Genomic DNA, 20,430 nt, shown 5'->3' with positions numbered 1-20,430 from the left:
GGGGCCCCTTAATGTGCATATTGGACCACTCGTTGGTGTCCCATGAGTCCCTCAGACTCTGTCCTTTTCCACCTATTTCTTTGGTCCCCTCAGTAGAGAATTTAGAAAAGGTGTCTTTAAGAGTTTTGATTCATTCTTGTCCTTCAAGACTGTTGCTGATCCCTTAGTGTATTTTTCAATTCAGTAATTGTTCTCATCGGCTCTCAATTTCTGGTTCATGGATGTTACACTTTCTGTCTCTGGGTTTATATTTTGGTCATGCTTCATTTTCCCAATTATGTTTCATCACCTGTGTGTTTTCTCTTCTTCCTCCATGAGGATCTTTATGATGGTACTTTGAATTCTTCCCAGTGATTTTTTTTTGGGGGGGGGGGAGGAGGCAATATATGAGTCTTTATTAACTTAGGGCTAGTTTTGCCGATTTATTTTGTTCCTCTAATTGGAGCATATTTTTCTGTTTCTTTTTATGCCTTGTGATCTTTGAGTGGTAATTTGGAATTTAAGAAAATAGCCTGTGGGTCCAGAATGATGGACTTGCTTTCTTCAGGCGAACACTAATAATAGCAGTTCTGGGTTCTGTCACACATGTCCTGAGCATTTTATCAAGTCTATGCTACAGTAATTTCCTGGTTTCAGGAAGGGGAGTTACTACTTTAGAACGAGTGATTCCCCTCCTCTCCCTTTGCCTTCAGCTCTGTAGTCTCTTCCTTATTTGAGCAAAAACTAGCCTTCTGTCTGAGTAGCCACCACACTGCCTCCAGAGGTGCTCTCATTCTCTGTGTCTTCCATGTCAGGCAAGTGAAAAGAAGTCAGATTATTGAAGCTTCAGGTCACTCATTTGTCTCTGCACTGAGGAGAGGAAGGAGTTTTCTCATAGTGTTGCCATGGAAGTTAGGGTGAACAGCCTTGTGGGAAACTGTCCCAATCTTTCCTTGTCTCTTCAATGTCTCTACTTCATTTGTACTTCTGTGGGCATGCTGTGTTCTCCTAACTGGTTTCTGGAGCATTCTAAAAGGTTATTTGGTCCGTTTTTTTCTCCATTGGGGTGCAGAATCCTGGTGGTTCTTATTTCTGTTTCCGTCCTCAGATGGGTATTATTTGGAAGAGAAGAGAGACTTGGAAGTGGAGGAAGCCAAGACAGACTCTGTTAGAGTCAGATTTAGTAATGAATAAAGGAAATGTGTGTTGTGTATGTTGTGTCTATGTGTCCCAACACTAACATGACCACAAGCACAGAGGGTTTTTGAGAGTGACTTCTGTGGGAATAGCTCAGGGTTGACCTGGGACTTAGTTTCTGCAGAGGTTGTCCAAATTGCCCTGGGTCAGAATCACTGGGAGCACTTGTAAATCTTGAATTGCTGTGCCCAGCCTTACATTACCATGTCATTAGCTATGGGGGTGCAGCCCCTCACCTTTCCTTTCTTACCCAGTCTCAGGTGGCTGTCTAGGGACTAGACCTTGAGAACCTATATCTGGGGACACATTCATAGTTGTGTTCTTCAGGGAAGGTAGTAGCCCATGGGTAAGGTAATGAGATACTCAGTTGTGTCGACTTGGTTCTCCAGGAGAGAATGTGGACTCCTGTGTGTTGTGCCTTTCCTGTATTGTACCTTGGATGTCTGATCTTTTGTGTCTAGTTCTGAGGATTCAAACAGAAAACCACTCAGTCTATATTTGTGGTATGGGCTAGAATGTTCACTTTGAAATGTCCATTCATGGAAGCTGTTCTGTGTGTGGATGGCTGGGTGAACCATTCAGTATCAAAAAGGGAAGAGAACCCAAACACGGGCACCTTCTAGAATGGTATATGTTCTGTGTGCCTCCTGTTCCTGTGTAGGGCACCCAAATTCAAACCCTGACTCTACCAATAGTGAGAGGCTCCCTGTACCTTCCTTTATCTAAATCATTTCTTTCAGTGAAAGGACAGTAGTATTAGCCCTAATCCATGGAATCTCAAACATTGAATACATTAATAGTAGATAATTCATCAGTAACGTGTGGGACATACAGTGTATGCAGTATGCAGAGGAAAATGTCAGACACTAGTGAATATTTTGGATTTTGTTTTTAATGATAAAAAGTCACCCACAAGTCATGTTTCATGCTGAATTCTCTCTGAATGTGAATAGTGCACCTTGTTAAAAATAATAGTCCATGTGCATTTGAAACATGGGAAGTATCTGTCTGATGCCAATATTCATTGAAATACTGTGGAACTGCTCACTCTGGTATCTGTGACTTCTCCTTTAGTAAATTGTCAGGAAGGCAATTTTTTAAAAAATTTTATTTATTTGACAGAGAGAGGTCACAAGTAGGCAGAGAGGCAGGCAGAGAGAGAGAGGAGGAAGCAGGCTCCCTGCTGAGCAGAGAGCCCGATGCGGGACTCGATCCCAGGACCCTGAGATCATGACCTGAGCTGAAGGCAGCGGCTTAACCCACTGAGCCACCCAGGCGCCTCAGGAAGGCAAATTTGAGTGGTTTTATTCACCATCATCTGAATGTAGCCAACTGTTTGGCATTCCTTCTAGAGGTATCCCATGGACCTCGGCAGCTTCTGCTGTAAAACATGTGCGATCATTTTGGATATAAACTTATTCTCTATGAGCACAGAGGGCTAGACATCTGTCCATGGATACGTGTGGACTCCTGAGTGCCTTCCAAACCTATGCTGGCAACTCCATGATCAGCCGGGGCCAGAGGTGATGCTAAGCATGTGGCGGGACCAAAGGCTATTCTCTGTTGCTCGGCAGGACCATAGGCTGCACTCTGAGGCTTCCCAGGTTCACTGAGGAGGCTCCCTCCTCATGAAGAGCAAGAGGTTATGCTCAGTGCTTGGTCCATGCTGCTGGCTTGGTTTTCTCCCCAGAGGCTGGTTAGAAAGGCTCTGAGGTTGTCTAGGATCTTTGTTCAGGCTTCCAGTGGGGCAGGATTGGAGGCTAGGATCAGCCATGGGAAGTGACTTAGACCTTGCAAAGCTACTCAGAGAACAGAGAATGTTCTAGTTCAAAGCGTTGGCTGGACACCTAAGTCAGTTCAAAGTAGTTCAAAGCGTTGGCTGGACACCTAAGTCAGTCACAGCTGCTGACAAATCTCCTTAGCCAGGTAGGTTCATCTCCTCTCTGCCCACATCCACATTCCCGTGGATCTCTGATTCGTTGACACTACAAGTTGGAGCACTGTCTGGTCTGGCAGCTCTAAGATCTGAGGACTAGTTACTGTAAGCTCTGCCCACCTTCTCCGTGTCTACAGGGTCCCCAGTGGTCCCTCACTACAGACTTCCCCAGGGAAGCTGAAGGCTGAAGCAGAGAGGCAGAGAGGTAAGCTCTCACTGGGCCACCCAGGGAGTGGTTTGCCATTTGGGGAATGCTGGATGTCCACTCTGGTCTGTCTTTTTTATCCTGAAGCCATTGTAGTTCCTTCTGGTCCTTGTTAGTGGCGCACTGTGTTGGCCTAGGGAACACGCACTGGGATCCACGTGAAATTGCTCCTGTTACACTTCTATGGTTGTCCTTCTTGGTCTCTGGGGTCCCTGGTGCTTCAGCCTCACACTTTTGTATTGAGAATCACGCACGAGTGTCTCATGTGAACAGTTGCTCATTGAGCGAAGGTGGAACTACTTTGTCACCATCTGGATGATGTCCTCCCTCTGTGAGGAACGGTTTTCTCTCTCCCGGGCTAAAAACAGATGTTTCCCTGAATGCATGTGTTTGTGGGTATGTATTTGTATATATGTGTGTATGAATTTGCACATACAGATGTTTGATATCCAAGAGGTAGAATGTTTAAAACGTGAATTTTTTGATATTGAAACAACATGCTAAGAGAGACAAATGCCTTTCGTGTTAACAATTATTTTTTTTTTTTTTTTTTTTTTTTTTAAAGATTTTTTATTTATTTATTTGTCAGAGAGAGAGCGAGCACAGGCAGACAGAGTGGAAGGCAGAATCAGAGGGAGAAGCAGGCTCCCTGCGGAGCAAGGAGCCCGATGTGGGACTCGATCCCAGGACGCTGGGATCATGACCTGAGCCGAAGGCAGCTGCTTAACCAACTGAGCCACCCAGGCGTCCCTCGTGTTAACAATTATTATGTTGCCATGCTGCTTATTTGATTGCTTATTACTACCTGAATTGTTTCTTTCTTTCTTTCTCTTTTTTTTTTATAATTTGATAGTCCTTTCTCTAAGTTATAGATACAGGAAAAATGCCAGTGAAATATATTGAAGCATCATTTAGTGTTACCTGGAACGTTTGTTTCATTCATGTTTAATATTATAATAGAGATGTTGGGATTTGGATTGACCATGTATTTTAATGTTTTACTTTATACCTTACCTATTGTTTTGTTTTACTATTTCTGTTTTGTGTTTTCCTGTGTTTGTATTAAGAAAACATAAACTTTCAGTCCTTCTCTGTGACCATTATGCATTCAGTAACGTTGCTTTAGCTAGAAATAAAGGCATGCTTTTTTTTTCTTTTTTTTTTTTAAAGATTTTATTTATTTATTTGACAGAGAGAGATTACAAGTAGGCAGAGAGAGAGAGGAGGAAGCAGGCTCCCTGCTGAGCAGAGAGCCCGATGCGGGACTCGATCCCAGGACCCTGAGATCATGACCTGAGCCGAAGGCAGCGGCTCAACCCACTGAGCCACCCAGGTGCCCAAGGCATGCTTTTTTTTTCTTAAGCATGCTTTTTGAATCTGGTCACGGTAGGACATTACATCATACCTGTGATTTCAGTCTGTCAGTACGTGGACATTGTGATGCTTATGTATTTATGTACATCTGGTTTTCATGAGTACATTTTTGTATTTAAAGTAAAGTCACGTGTGGATAAGAGAAGTGAACCACTCAGTGGAATTTCACAAACTGTTCACATCTCTCCAAGCCAGTGAGATCAGAACACAGAGTACTGTCCTCTAACATTCCCTCTGAACTCCTCAGTAACCCTCCCCCAAACTTGGCACTCTTTTCACCTGTAAGGCAAGAGGTTGCTGTGCTCATTTTGTACTTTACATAAATGGAGTCAGGCAGTGCGGACTCTTGTATTTGGCTTTATTTCTGTCTATTTGTGTGTTGATGTGTATTCCCGCAGGTTACTGTGCATCATTCATTAGAATGCACGGGTCCCCGAAAGGCTGGTTGTCACAGTCAGTGAAGCATCTGCCTTCAGCTCAGGTCATAATCCCAGGGTGCTGAGATTCAGTCCTGAATGGGTCTCCTTGCTCATCAGGGAGTCTGCTTCTCCCTCTGCCTGCTTTGCCTGCACACCTCTCACTCTGTGCTCTCTCTCTGACAAATTTTATACACACACACACACTTATTTTATTTTATTTTATTTTTTTTTTTTTTAATTTATTTTTTATTTTCAGCATAACAGTATTCATTATTTTTCACCACACCCAGTGCTCCATGCAATTCGTGCCCTTTATAATACCCACCACCTAGTACCCCAACCTCCCACCCCCCACCCCTTCAAAACCCTCAGATTGTTTTTCAGAGTCCATAGTCTCTCATGGTTCACCTCCCCTTCCAATTTCCCCCAACTCCCTTCTCCTCTCTAACTCCCCATGTCCTCCATGCTATTTGTTATGCTCCACAAATAAGTGAAACCATATGATAATTGACTCTCTCTGCTTGACTTATTTCACTCAGCATAATAATCTCTTCCAGTCCCGTCACACACTTATTTTAAATTAACATATAATGTATTATTTGTCCAGGTGTACAGGTCTGTAAATCATCAGGCTTACACATTTCACAGCACTCACCATGGCACATACCCTCCCCAGTGCCCATCATGTAGCCACCCTTTCCCTACCCTCCCAGCCCCAGCAACACTCAGTTTATTTTGTGAGATTATGAGTCTCCTATGCTTTGTCTCCCTCTTCATCCCATCTTGTTTCAGTTTTTCCTTCCCAACCCCCATGACCCCCACCCTGCCTCTCATATTCCTCATATCAGAGAGATCATATGATAATTGTCCCTCTCTGGTTGACTGATGTAGCTCAGCATAATACCCTCTACTTCCATCAACATTGTTGCAAATGACAAGGTTTCATTGCTTTTGATGGCTGCATAGTATTTCATTATATACATATACCATATTTTGTTTATCCATTCATCTGATGATGGACATCTAGGTTGTTCCCATAGTTTGGTTACTGTGGACATTGCTGCTAAAGCATTCAGGTGCACGTACCCCTTCGGATCACTACATTTGTATCTTTAGGGTAAATACCCACTAGTGCAATTGTTCAGTTGTAGGGTAGCTCTATTTTCAACTTTCTGAGGAACATCCATACTGTTTTCCAGAGTGGCTAAACCAGCTTGCATTCCCAGCAACAGTGTATGTAGGAAGATTCCCCTTTCTCTGCATCCTTGCCAACATCTGTCATTTCCTGACTTGTTAATTTTAGCCATTCTGACTAGTGTGAGGTGGTATCTCATTGTGGTTTTGATTTGTATTTCCCTGATTCCAAGTGATGTGTAGCACTTTTTCATGTAAACAAATAAAATCTTAAGAAGGAGAAGGAGAAGAAGAATGCTCCAATTCCATTGTGTGAATACCAAGTGATTGCATCATTCTACTATTAATGGGGGGAGGGTTCTCAATGCGGACTGTCATGAATGGTACTGGTATGTAAAATCTGTAATTTGTCTTTTACTGGCACGTGCATGCATATCTCCTGGCTATTTATATGGGACTGGATTGTTGGTAAATAGGTTATATATGTTCAGCTTTAATAGATGCTATCATGTTCTTTCTCTAACACTTGTGTCCATTTTCACATCCACCAGCAGTGCATGGGGATTCTGGCTTGTCCACATTTTGGTAGGTTATGTGATTTTGATGTTGGGTTCCTGGTTCATACATGATGATACTAAGTCTGGGTTTTATTTGCTTTTTTGCTGGTGTTGTCTTTCTCTGTTATTACAGAGTTGGACATGAACCATGGGATAATCTCTTCTACAAGGTGTCTAATGAATTCTTGTGGTCACCTTTTTGTTACACTTTTTTCTTCAATCTTTGTAGGGCTGTATATTGTGAGAATGAGTCTTTTGTCCCCATATCTCAGTCTACCTCTATTTCTATCTTTTGAGCTTGTGATGCAGAAAAGTTTTTAATTTTATTGTAATCTCATTCTTCATTTCACATTTTGTGGTTAGTGATGTTTTTTCCCTCGTCTTAGAAATTTTTTCTTATACCCTACCACAGAGACTGAATCCTTTGTATAATCCTCTATAAACACATCATTTTGTGTAAAATTTAAGTAAGAAATGGATTATAAGTTACTATGCTCTGTGGTTTTCTTAGTGTCTGAGGTTTTCTATTTTTTCCCCCAACATGTCTAACAGATTGAAATGTATTCTGGAGAAGTTGAACTATGTTTTCTTTCCATTTTCTTACACAAATCATTTTTTTTCTAAAGATTTTATTCTTTATTTGAGAGAGAGAATGAACACAAGTTCAAGGGAGGGCCAGAGACAGAGAGACAAGCAGACTCCCCACTGAGCAGGGAGCCCCAGGCAGGGCTCTATCCCAGGACCCTGCATCAGGATTCAGTTTTTAGGCAGAAGCTTAACTGACTGAGCCACACAGTCTTTCCTACACAAGTCATGCCTTGATATGGATTCACACAGGCAAGATCTTAGATGCTGACTTCTCCATTGAATTAACTCTATGTATTCTTCCTCTAGTGGTGTTAGCAGCCTCTCAGGACCAGACACCCAATGTCAGTTGTGGTGTCACAGACCATGCATGGGCCTCTGTGCTCAGATGAATGATTATTCCTGTTTTCCCACAGCAGACATGCCTCCAGGAGCTGGGCAGTTGCCATAGGCTTTGTGTTGCAGGCTGTCCCTGCAATCGTGGCAACCTGATAGATGTCGCTCTTTACTTCACTGGAGGTAGGATAAGTTCTATAGCTTTTATTGCCAAACAGGGAAACATTGGACATTGTCTGTAAAGGAGTCTGACCCACACTGATAGCTTTTGGGTTAAAGATTTCTGCCATGACATTGGATGCACACTTCTTTGTTAGGTTGACAGAGTGGCCAGGGATGTGTCCCTGGTGGCACAGTATGCATCTTGGGGGTCTTCCAGACCCTCACAAATGGCCCTATGGCTGATGGTTGGAAGCATCTTAAAGTCAAACCTTCCAGGTACATTGACTTTGTGATCTACACTGCATGTGACTGTATATCACTGCCAGGTGAGCAGCAAAAGATCATGAAGGAAAACATATTGGTTGCTGTTGTGGATATGTGCCCCAAATCATACATTCATATATGTGCCTTCTACAGACTTTTAACTATTCCTTGAAGTCATGTGGTGATGTGATCTGCACAAGCATTTCCTTGATTGATGTTTTAATTGTACTTGTCATTCCACTCATGTTTGTGTATAAAAAGGCTTGGGAATATAGTGAACACATCTGGCTTTTGGGTAGAGGACAAATAAGTTCATTGTACAGGAAAACAGATGCCTCCTTCCATGGCCAAGGATCAGGCAGCTATGCTAGATATTCCTTAAAGACACTGGGGTGTCCTATGCTCAGAGTGTCCAACACAAACCCACTGCATGTGCAGCATCTCCCTTATCAGTGGGGGGTGGGCAGTTGACAAGTGAAATTAGTGTGATGAAGAAGTTTATGGTGTTTGCTGTGTCATGAGCCATAAGACACTTGGACTTTCATCTGGGAACCTCCTGTCTTCCACCAGTACTGGGAGATTGTTACAGAACAACAGATTAGAGTGTGGAATGTGTGTCATCTTGGAATTTTTATATTTCTTAGGATTCTCCATGACCTTTATTCAAAATAAAATAGATATTAATAGGTCTGTTTCTTGTTTGTTTTCTTTTAAATAATTTATTTATTTATTTATTTAACAGACAGAGATCACAAGTAAGCAGAGAGGCAGACAGAGAGAGAGGAAGAAGCAGGCTCCCTGCTGAGCAGAGAGCCTGATGCGGGGCTCGATCCTAGGACCCTGAGACCATGACCTGAGCTGAAGGCAGAGGCTTAACCCACTGAGCCACGGAGGCACCCTGTTTCTTGTTTGTTCCTTTATGTTCTTGTTTTGATTGTATACATAAGTGAATATATATGATATTTGTCTTTGTCTAAGTTACTTGACATCGCATAATACTTCATGGTTCAAACCACGTTGTCATAAATGACAAGATACAATGAAAGAAGCAGAAACAGACCTGTAAGTACAATGAGTAGCCTAATTGTTACCAGTGTGGAATGGAGAAAGAAGATAGGCAACATGAGGAAATGGGAATGTGAAGTATAGTCTTGCGGTTATGGAATAATTAGTCATGGGGTGAAAAGAATACAAGGAACTTCTCAAATGGTATCTTGATAGCATTCTATGGTACAAGATGGTAGCTGCTTGTGGTGAGCACAGTAGAACACACAGAGTTGTTGAATACCCATGTGATACACCTGAATTAGTGGAACATTGTCCATTATACATTAATAGAAAAGAAATCAAGATGGATCCTGAGTAGCATATACCTATGTAGATTAATCTAGTGTCCTAAGAAGTTGCATGTAAAGAAAACTAACCCTGCTCCTCCAAAGAAGCTAATCCTAAGTATTCACAGTAGGATAAAGTCCTAGGAAAGCAAACTGATCTGTATCACAGTGGAGATAAAAGTTTCTTAATGTAGAGGGGAGGGGATAGGGAAAGTGAAACGTCTGTCCAGCAGTGTGAAGAAGTGAACTAGAAGACCAAGAAGAGCCAGTGGTCTTCATAGACTGAGCAGCCCAGGGGGTACATGGAAGAACAGTCATTTCTGTGAGAGCTTCTTAACTCCATTTCCTTGAGTGTGATCTCTGTCATCTCTCAGCATTGAGGAGTGTGTGATAATGGCCACAGGTTTCAGAAAGTCTTTTCTGTGTAAGTGGATTCAGGGAAGACCAGAAAGTGCAACCAGGTTGTATAACTGCTCATTTTAGGCAAAGTCAGTTTTCAGAAGGAAGCCTCGGTTCAAAGAAGTGATCCTGTAGGCTGAAGCCATGGGTATTAGGAAAAAATGCTGGGGAAACCTGAAATTGATAAAGGCCACGGATGCAGTGGGGTCTAAGCTACAAAATCCAGGGTTGCAGCCAGAAGCAGATTGCACCTACGTTTCTCATTAAAGATGGAGCTAAAGATGGCGTGGTGAATTGAAAAAACAAAAATAAGAGGAGGTATAGAGAAAATTTTATAGGGGTAGAGTTGCTTGAATGAAGAGGAAATGGAAGGGAAGGTCTCCATGCTCACCTCTATACTCTTCCCGCTTTTTAGGAACCTTTGAAACTCTTCATCGTGATTCAGTCCTGGAATTCTGTGGGAAGCATGCATTGTCAATGTAAGACATCAGTGGCACATTTGTGAAAAGTAGGAACTCAGACCTCACCCAAACATCCAAATCGGAATATGAATTTTAATAGGAACTTCAGTTCATTGTCATACACATGAACATTGGAGACATGCACATCTAGCTCAGCCAGACTCTTCCATTATTCTACTCCTGATGTCATGTCTATAGGACATTAGTTTGATATCTGTGCCTTGTTGTATGTCATAAATCAGGATATATGCTCTTCACTTCCCAGATTATTTTGGGTATGAGTTATCCCATGACATCCTTGTAAATTTAGGATGGATTTTGATCTTTGTGCACAAATGGCATTGGAGTTTTTGTAGAGATTGCATTTTGTGTAGATCACTTCAAGATTTATTATGTTTCAATTATTCCAGTGAAAGAGCATAGTTAGGTTTCCTACTTATTCATTCTTTGATTCCTGCACAGTATATTACACTTTTCATTGTTTCTGGTTTGACCTCTACCATTATGTTAAATTGGAAGGATTTTGGTGGAAGAAGAGGTTTGCTGTAAATGTATGATATTTCTGTTTTGGGAGTTGTTCTTTGTTGTGTAGAAACAAAACTGATTTTTATGTGTTGGCTTGTGTACCAGCTTTATAAAATCCATATGAGTTTTAACAGGATTAAAACAATAAGGATTCCCAGGAGAAGCAATGGCAGTGGAGTAGGAGGATCCTAGACTCGTGTGTCCTGTCATGAGTACCACTAGGTAACTGTCAGGTCATCCTAAATGTCCCAGACATTGGACTAAAGAGTGACAGGAGAAACTCCCCAAGTAAGAGGAGAGAAGAGGCCACATGGAAGATGGCAGATAGTGTGGAGACATGGTTTAGGGAGGAGAGGAGTATAGCCCCACTTAGTGAAGACACTGGCTGTCTGCCTTGCTTGCACCAGGCCCCACCCCCTGTGATCTGAGGGGACTTCCTTTCTCAGTGAGGCTTGTCTCAGGCTCAGCAAGGTAAGCCCCTGCCCACATCATGTCTCCTGAGCAGAGATTTCTGCAGGGCCTCAGCTCTGATGGAGATGACATCCAGTCTCCTTTCTGGAGCAGACCAGAGCTCACTTAGTTCAAACTGGCCACATTCAGGTCAGGGACCAAGCACTGCCCATAGAAGGCAAGGAGAGCCCCTGCAGATTCTTGGCCTGAAAGAAACAGCAGGACCCTTCACTGGCTTCTCCAGTGTAGAGACAGGATGGTACAGACTCTGACAGAATGCCAAGATGAAAGAATTTATCTGCAACATAACAAACAGATAAGGCCAAGGCCAGAGATAAAAGGGAAACAGAGAGTAGTAACATGCTTGCTGGCTCTGCCCTCAGTGTGATGCCTGCTTGTGATTCCCTTTCTGCCTCTATAGCTCCCTCCTGTATTCTTGTAATTCCATTCTCTCTCTCTCTCTCAAAATTTTTAAAAATCAAACATAGGTGAACAATTGAATAAGCAAGATTAGAAGCAGGTTTGATGTAAAGAGGAGACTGGAAGAAGCAGAAAAATGACTTTGTCATATAGAAGGCAAAATAAAGGAAAATACTGAATCTGAACAAAGGGATGGGGAAGACTCATGCAACACGGAATTTATTTAGGGAACTCATTGCTTTCATCAATGTAAGAGTCCCAGGTCTTGGGCTTTTCTGTGCTGGGAGAGTATTGATTCCAAATTCAACTTTCCGGATTCTTACTGCTTTAAGGAGATTTCCAATTTCTTTGGTTCAAGGTTAGTACATCAGTCTTAATAACTTGTCTATTTTTAGGAATTCTCTCATTTTTACCCTAAAATTACCCTATTTGTTGCTAAGTAATGCTTTACAGAGATAAAGCACTGCCAGTTTTATTGATTTTGTTCATTGAAATGGGTATTACTTTCAGTGTTGAGTTAGTGTTAATCTGCTATTTTATTTCTTTCAGATTTTTCTTTATTTCTTCCTCTGCTCTACTAAGTTTCATCAAAATTTCTTCCTTTATTAGTTCCTGTGGTGGAAATTAACTTGTTTATTCCAATATTTTTTCTTAACTCTGTATTGTATAACATGAAGGAATTGGGAAATAGAAAATCTAGTAGGGAAAAACTGGCAGAAATAAACAATAAACAGTTACCAAAAACAGTAAAAAATTTAAAACAATGATTTTTAGGGATTTCTGTAATCATGTCATAGTGGGATTAGAGATAGTTTTAACTTTTTCAATTTAGATTCCTCTACTCTATTTTTGGTTGCATAATTGTTCTGACTAGAGTATCCTGGACTATACTCAAAGGCAGTGGTGGAGTCACTTCATTACCTGCTGATCATAGAGGAGAAGCTAAGAGACTGTCCCTACTGAATATGTTTCAGCTTTTCACACATCTATGGCATTCACTACATTGAGGGCTTTCCTTCTCTCTCTACGTTGAGTGCTTTTAGCATGACATGTTGTTCTGTGTGCCCATATTTGAATTCTGTCTCCCTTAGTATGATCATATCATTTTTGATCTTCATTCTGTTAATGTGGAGGCTTGAATTTATATTTTTTCTATATGTTGGAGCACCCTTCATTCTAGGACCATTTTGCACTTGATCATCTTGTAAAAAGGGAAAATGTGCTGTTGATTCAGATGGCTATTTATTGTGGGCTTTGAGTGAATATTCCTCACAGGCTGTAGTTTGTAAACTTTGTTTTTAGTAGTGTCTTCGTCTGGCTTGGATGAGCTGGTAATGCTGGTGCCACAGACAGAGTGTTCTGCTAGTTTCTGTGATCTTCACACCGTAGAAGTCTTTGAGGAGACTTGAGGTATAGTTCCTTCAGTGTCAGTTTGAATATCCAGTGAACTCATCGGGATGCAATTTTTGTTTATTGGAGTTTTTTCTTTTATTCGTCTTTAATTCTGGTTCATGGATGTAGATCAGTTGAGATTTATTCTGCTTTTCTGAATGATGGAGTCTCTATTGGTTAGACCTTTTTTGAAATTTGTACTTGTCTTTTACTATTAGTTTGTGGACACTGATTATCCATTGTTCCTCTATAATTACTTTTATTCCTACAGTCAGTTATACTGTGTCTGTTTTCAGTTCTTTACCTTTCATTTTAGTAGGTCTTTCTCTACAATTCTTAATTTAGTTCATGGGTTGTCAATGTTGTTGATATTTTCTGCCATAAACAACTCTTCCTGTGCTTGATATGTTCCTATTTTTACTGTACTCTATTTGGTTCTGTTCAGTTTTCTGTTTCAATATCGATCATTCCACTAATTTTGAGCACATGTGACCCTTTTTCTGATTGATAGAGATACAGGAAAGTGATTTGTGCTACACCCTGACCATAAGGCAGAATTATCTATTAGACTCCATGCTCAGTACATTATATGCCATGTTGTATGTCCATGGAGAAATGAAGTCCTGATGACTCTTTCTCAGCCATTGTTCTGATACTGTCTGATTGCCTCAATGCTTCTACATTAGAAGTCTTCAGTATATTCTTCAGAATGTAGTAAGTGCAATGGTTTTACTTTTTTTTTTGGTATCTTTCAGCTCTATGGTCACATGACACTCAGAGTTTCCTGCTACAGTGGAGCATAGAAAGTTCTTTCCAGAACGGATCAATGCACAGACACAAACATAGTGCTGTTGAGATTTTACACTTATGCAGAGACTGGGTCAATGATGGGGACAGTGAAGAGCATCAGTGAAATCCTGGATGATACAACCAAACCAAGGCAGTTTCCCTTAATGAGAATGTCAATGCCCCAAATAGTGAAGGATATAAACTGCTGCAGAAAACCTCTTTTTTTAAGTCAACTGTTTCTGCAGAGCACTGTGTTTCTGTCAGCACAAGCTCCAATCAAATATTCAGTTATAGCGATTTGTGGACAGACCATTTGGAAAATCTAAAAAGTAACCTAGTTCATGCTGAAAATAATGATTTGAGCCATTTGGAAGATAGGATTGGCCTGTCCTTTCAGTCAACTATTTCTGATCATCAGAGATGTAGAAATGAAGAACAAATTGCTCAGTGGCATCCATTCGAGAGGGGTTTCACAGAGGAGTCAACCCTCCAGAATGACCAGAGGGTTTCCACTGGAGTCAGAATTGCTGAGTACACTGAATATCAGATAACATTGAACCAGGGCTCCAGTGTTCACCGATATGTCAGGGCTAGGTTTGCAGAGAACCATTATGAATGTGATAAATGTGGGGAAGGCTTTCATCCAAGCTCTAACCTCAGTATACATAATGGTCACCGTTTGGGACACAGTCCTCATAAATATAATGAATATGGGAAAGCTCATAACCCATCCTCTAGTGTTAATGATCATCAGAGAATTTGTGAGGGAAAAAGCCCATTCACATCTAATAAACCAGGGATCATGTTTAGTCAGTCATCAAGCCTAAACATCAATGAGATAAGCCCTTGGGAAAAGGAAACTTACATTTTTAAGGAATGTGGTAAATTCTTTGAATGCCACTCAACACTATCTCAATATCCGCGATGCATACTGGAGAAAAATACACAAATGTGAAGAAGGTGGTCCAACCTTTAAGGACTGTTCATCAATAAATGGACATTTGCAGATCTATTCTGGAGAGAAACCCTGCAAATGTCAAGAATGTGGCAAGGCTTTTAACAATCACTCAAGTCTTAATAGACATCACCAAATTCATATTGCAGGGGAAAACTACAAGTGTAATGAATGTGCCAAAGCCTTTAAATCCTGCTCGAAACTTACTCAACATCCCAGAATTCATAGTGGAGAGAAACATTACCAGTGTCAAGAATGTGTCAAGATCTTTAACAAGAATTCACACCTTACTTGACATCTCACAATTCATACTAGAGAAAGACCTTACCAATGTGAAGAATGTGGCATGTCTTTCACGCAGAGGTCAAATCTTACTAAGCATCACAGAGTTCATACTGGAGAGAAACCTTATGAATATCAAGAATGTGGCAAAGCCTTTAACCACAGCTCAACCCTTACTAAGCATCACAGAACTCATACTGGAGAGAAACCTTACCAATGTCAAGAATGTGGCAAGGCATAATGGAAGCTCAAACCTGATTCAACATCACAGAATTCATTCTGGGAACAAACCTTACCAATGTCCAGAATGTGGCACTACCTTTAAACACAGCTTAAGCCTTACTCAACATCACAGAATTCATACTGGAGGAAAACATTACCAGTGTTGAGAATGTGGCAGGGCCTTTATCTTCCATTTACAACTTATTCAACATCACAGAATTCATACTGGAGAGAAACCTTACCAATGTCAGGAATGGGGCAAGGCCTTTAAACAGAGGTCATACCTTACTGAACATCACAGAATTCATCCTGGAGAGAGATGTTTCCAATGTCAACAACATGGCATGGCTTTTAACAAACACCCACACCTCACTCGACATCACAGAATTCATACTAGGGAGAAACCCTATAAATAATCAGGATTGTGGCAAGGCCTTTAACTGGAGCTCATGGCTTACTCAACATCACAGAATTCATACTGGAGAGAAACCTTATCAATGTCAAGAATGTGGCAAGGCCTTTTGCCATAACTCAAGGCTTACACATCACAGAATTCATACTGGAATGAAACCTTTCCAATGTCGCTAATGTGGCAAGAGCTTTAACCAGAGCTCAACTCTTTCTGAACATCACAGAATTCATACTGCAGAGAAACCTTACCAATGTCAAGAATATGGCAAGGCCTTTAACCACAGCTCAAACCTTACTACCCATCACAGAGTTTGTACTGGAGAGAAACGTTACCAGTGTCAGCTGATGAATAATGTGGCCAAGCCTTTAGCAGAAACCCTTACTGGACGTCACAGAATTCATACCCTAGAGAAACCTAATCTGACTTACAGAGAAATAAATGTTAGAAAATGCCTAAGGACTGGTCCCTCCTCACTCCATATGAGAGATTTTATATAGGAGAGTAAGTGTACAAATACTAAGAATGTGTCTGACCTCTCACTGCAACTCCCAAGTTACTTAACCTCGCAGTTATCATCTAGGAGTAAAAGTATGAAATGTAAATGGCCAGGCCTTTAACTTGAGTTTTATCTTTACTCAGTGTCTCAAAATGCATACTACATTCAAACCCTTGGGACATATTGAATGTGGAAAGACCTTCATTTTGGTTTACTTTGGAGCAAACACCAGGGAGTGCATTAGTCAAGTAAATTGAAAGATAGCAATGCTTTAAAACTAATTGAACATCAGATGCCAATAAATGTTACAGAAATCAAGCCAATGAAAATTACTCAGAAATTACTCTGTAGGAAAATCGTGATTATAAGGAAAAAATCAAAGTTATACACTTAGAGAATATATGTGGCATTTTGTTTCAACAGATTTAGAGGATGGGCTTTAACATATGGATAAAGGCTTTCCATATTTTTCTTATATTTTTTACATTGACCCTATTTGATATTTGTGACTAACAATAACATGTTTTCCTCCAAAATCACTCCCAAAAATTCCTCTGTTCCTTGTGGGTGTGTAAGACCATGTGGTTGATTGCTGCTACATCAAAGATATTAGATGTCCTGCTCCATTAAGTGGGACTCATGCATACCTAAATTTCATGATAGAGGACCGTATGATATACAACGTAGGAAGTACATCTAAGTGGAGATGGTGCTTATGGTTATAACACTGATATAAGTTTCCATGGGATAGGTGTTTGGAGCACACACTTCTGGACATATTGAAACTAAAGAACTTCCTCAATATTAGAAATAGGAGGTTTTCCTAATTGTTCTTTAAGGAAAAAGAGATAGTTGTGCAGTAAACTATGAATGTATCTTCCTAAGTGCAATCGTTAGAGAGTATGACTTGATGTGGTTAAATGAGGAAATCCTGACAGATGACTGCACGAGGGTAGCTAACTCTTCGCTACAATGCCATACCATTGAACACACACATTTCTGAGGAAAGTACCACAGTCCTGAAATTTTTGGAAATTTTGGAAAATAGGTACTCCCACATCCTTCTGACAACAACCGAATGCTTTTGCACATGTGTGTTCTGTATTTCAAACGGTGACAATAGAGTGAATTTGAAATGCCTAACTTAGTGTATGTGTGAACTTAATATATTTTCATTAATAAAACCTAGTGTGTTTTTCTTTTTAAGATTTTGTTTATTTATTTGATGGAGATCAAAAGTAAACAGAGAGGCAGGCAGAGAGAGGGGGAAGCAGGCTCTCTGCTGAGGAGGAAGCCCGATGTAGGGCTCTATCCCAGGACCCTGAAATCAGAACCCAAGCTGAAGGCAGAGGCTTTAACCCACTGAGCCACCCAGGCGCCCCAAACCTAGTATGTTTTAACATATGGATATGGGTGTGTCATGAATGATGTGTTATTCTACATCTAGTGTTCATCTATCCTATTGAAGATTGTAGGTAGCTGGTCAAATCAACCACCTGTTTGGTCCTGGAGTAAAAGAATAAACCTAGTAATCCATTTTCCCAGTAGTCTGAACATTTAAGGGATACGTGATTATTTTTCCCCTAGTCTTCTCTCAGTGAATATGATGATAGCACAGTGAGTGCCTTACTGAGGTATGTAACATAGAGATATTGTTGGTGTTGTAGCTTACGTACTTCATGATGCTGCTACTTGGCATCAATTTTGTGTAGCTAGTAGTTTAGTCAGGGCTTTGCCCTGACAGGAGCCCTTCTCACTAGTGCATTTCTCAGTCAGCACGTTGCAGGGTCTCAAGTTAGTAGGAATGTCTGATACTGTCCTTGTGAGCCACCATCTGTCCTTTCTTCCAGTGCTTTCCCTTCCCTGTCCCTTAGAGAAGACACCCCCTACCGTAGGCCTTCCCTAAATCTGTTTTAGTCAGAATGGCATATTCTGGACTTAGACGTGGGACTCTCTAGCACTGGACCATGGCCCCAAATGAAAGTATGTGCCCCCATCCTACACTTAGTGTTGTTTTGATGTATCTTTGAGGTACACATGCACATATGACCATGCTATGTGTGTCATAGATACTCTATAAGAAAGAGAAATCTAGGGGTGCCTGGGTGGCTCAGTGGGTTAAAGCCTCTGCCTTCAGCTCAGGTCATGATCCCAGGGTCGTGGGATCAAGCCCCGCATCAGGCTCTTTGCTCAGTGGGGAGCCTGCTTCCTCCTCTCTCTCTGACTGCCTCTCTGCCTACTTGTGATCTGTCTGTCAAATAAATAAATAAAAATCCTTAAAAAAAAAAAAGAAAAGAAAAGAAAGAGAAATGTATCCTAATAGGAGCATTGTTGTAGCCCAGGCAAGAGACAGAAAATATTTAAGATGAAGAATTAGCATGTACAAAAGGAGAACTGTCCCGAGTTGCCCAAGTGACTCCCTAGATGTAGAAACACAACTTCTGTTTGTTTTATGACTTAGTTATCTCCAGATCTCCAGTTATATTCGCCCTCATTTTTATTTCCAGCTATGTAGGCATCACAACCATTCTTTTTTGCCTGTGCTACAGAGACAGCATCCTCAGAAAATGCTTAATTAAATTTAGACAGATGGAAAGCCAATTGGTATTAAGACATTTATAGCACAATGATGTGGGATGTGAATCTAAGTAAAATGAGGAAGGCACCATCCCTAGAGAGAAAGACAAGACCTGTTAATAGGAAATATGAGGAAACTTTTTCCTCTGTGGGGAGGGATCCAGAGGTGGCTCCCTTTAGTCACTGCAAAGGCACAAGGAGATCTTGCTGGTGTCATCTGATGAATACCTGTAATGGGGGAAAAAAAATGGCAAATGTGGGTTTCTCAGGAGTGGAAAGGTCCTGCTTTATCCTATTGATTTGATAGACCTCCTGTGTCTAACGCTGTTGGATGTCAGTGATGACTGTACTTCCCTGCCTAGATCTGTGACAAGGGATGGAGGAAGGTGTTTGATGATGTAGTCATGTGGGCAGCGTTAAGATGTCATGTGGTAGAATAGATGTTTGAGATGAAAAAGCCTTCTGGACAGTGGAATAGGTTGGATCAGCTGGGCATGTGGTGTGGTTGCTCCCTTGTTTCCCAGGTAGATAACCCCAGTCAAGGTCAGATCCAGTGTGGTTGGGTGATCCTTCAGAGAAGCTGCTTCAGTGCTGTACAGGACCTTCCTCCCTTTTTTCAGCACCATCATGACTGTAGTTCCAGGGGTGCCTGGGTGACACAGTTATTAAGTGTCCACCTTAGGCTAAATTCATGAGCCCTGCATTGGGCTCCCTGCTCAGTGGTGAGTTGATTTCTCTCTCTTCTCTTCCCATCACCACCCACCACCACAAATGTCTCTCTCATTCTCTCAAATAAAAGATATATTTTTTAAAGATTTTATTTATTTGACAGAGAGAGATCACTAGCAGGCACAGTGAGTAGGGGAAGCAGGGTAGCTGCTGAACAGAGTCGAACATGGGGCCCAATCCCAGGACCCTGAGACCATTTCGAGTCATTCTTTTGCCACCAAACTGCAACAGAATATGTATAGCATGAGCTTATTTGACCTTCAGCAAAACCCAATAGGATAAAAGTTTCACATTTAATGCCAATAACCTTGAAGACATGTCTACCTTAATTAAACCAACAAAGTACCTCCCCATTGCCGATTTTTACCTGAAAAACTGGTGGGAAATCTGAACCAGGCAGTGCCAAGTCCACTGGGTGGTCTTTGCTCCTCACAAGGAGCAGGAGGAAAAGGAGCCAGTGGTGCTGGAGGCAGGGAGGCCAGTAGAGGAGCCAGAAATGCAGGCACCACCCAAGGTGGTTCAGAAATGGGAGGAGGGGGAGGCGAAGTGCTCCCAGAAAGCAGAAAGAGGGTTTCCAGTTCTCAAAATCATCCACTTGGCCAGAGGATCAAGCGCCGTGCGTTTTCCACCAACAAGGGGAATTAGGCAGTCCATGACAGGCCAGAGATGACAGGGAATTTCCCCAAATGAAAGGGCGTTTCAGCAGCTGTTTGGGAATGCCATTAAGATGTCCCATCCTGGGATGCCTGGGTGGCTCAGTTGGTTGGACAACTACCTTCAGCTCAGGTCATGATCCTGGAGTCCCGGGATCGAGTCCCGCATCGGGCTCCCAGCTCCAT

General features: G+C 41.5%; 3 protein-coding genes across 4 annotated transcripts in view; 2 read left to right on the top strand and 1 right to left on the bottom strand.

Moving 5' to 3' along the window:
• The window catches only part of LOC309853928 (KRAB domain-containing protein 5-like), a gene marked incomplete at its 3' end in the record, with an annotated part of 45,761 nt that extends 31,719 nt beyond the window's left edge, over nucleotides 1-14,042 (top strand). The window contains exon 4 of the mRNA XM_082712530.1: nucleotides 13,885-14,042. Coding sequence (XP_082568656.1) covers nucleotides 13,885-14,042 — 158 coding nt within the window. The remainder of the gene's footprint in view (nucleotides 1-13,884) is intronic.
• LOC309852752 (uncharacterized protein) overlaps nucleotides 1-20,430 on the top strand; it is a 642,676-nt gene that overhangs the window by 35,308 nt on the left and 586,938 nt on the right. The gene's annotated exons all lie outside the window — the stretch shown is intronic.
• LOC309852777 (KRAB domain-containing protein 5-like) overlaps nucleotides 1-20,430 on the bottom strand; it is a gene marked incomplete at its 3' end in the record, with an annotated part of 579,551 nt that overhangs the window by 58,443 nt on the left and 500,678 nt on the right. The window lies entirely within an intron of this gene.

Source organism: Mustela nivalis (genome assembly GCF_964662115.1).
Source record: "Mustela nivalis genome assembly, chromosome: 18".
Classification (NCBI taxonomy): domain Eukaryota; kingdom Metazoa; phylum Chordata; class Mammalia; order Carnivora; family Mustelidae; genus Mustela; species Mustela nivalis.
This window is presented reverse-complemented; position numbering and strand designations above follow the sequence as displayed.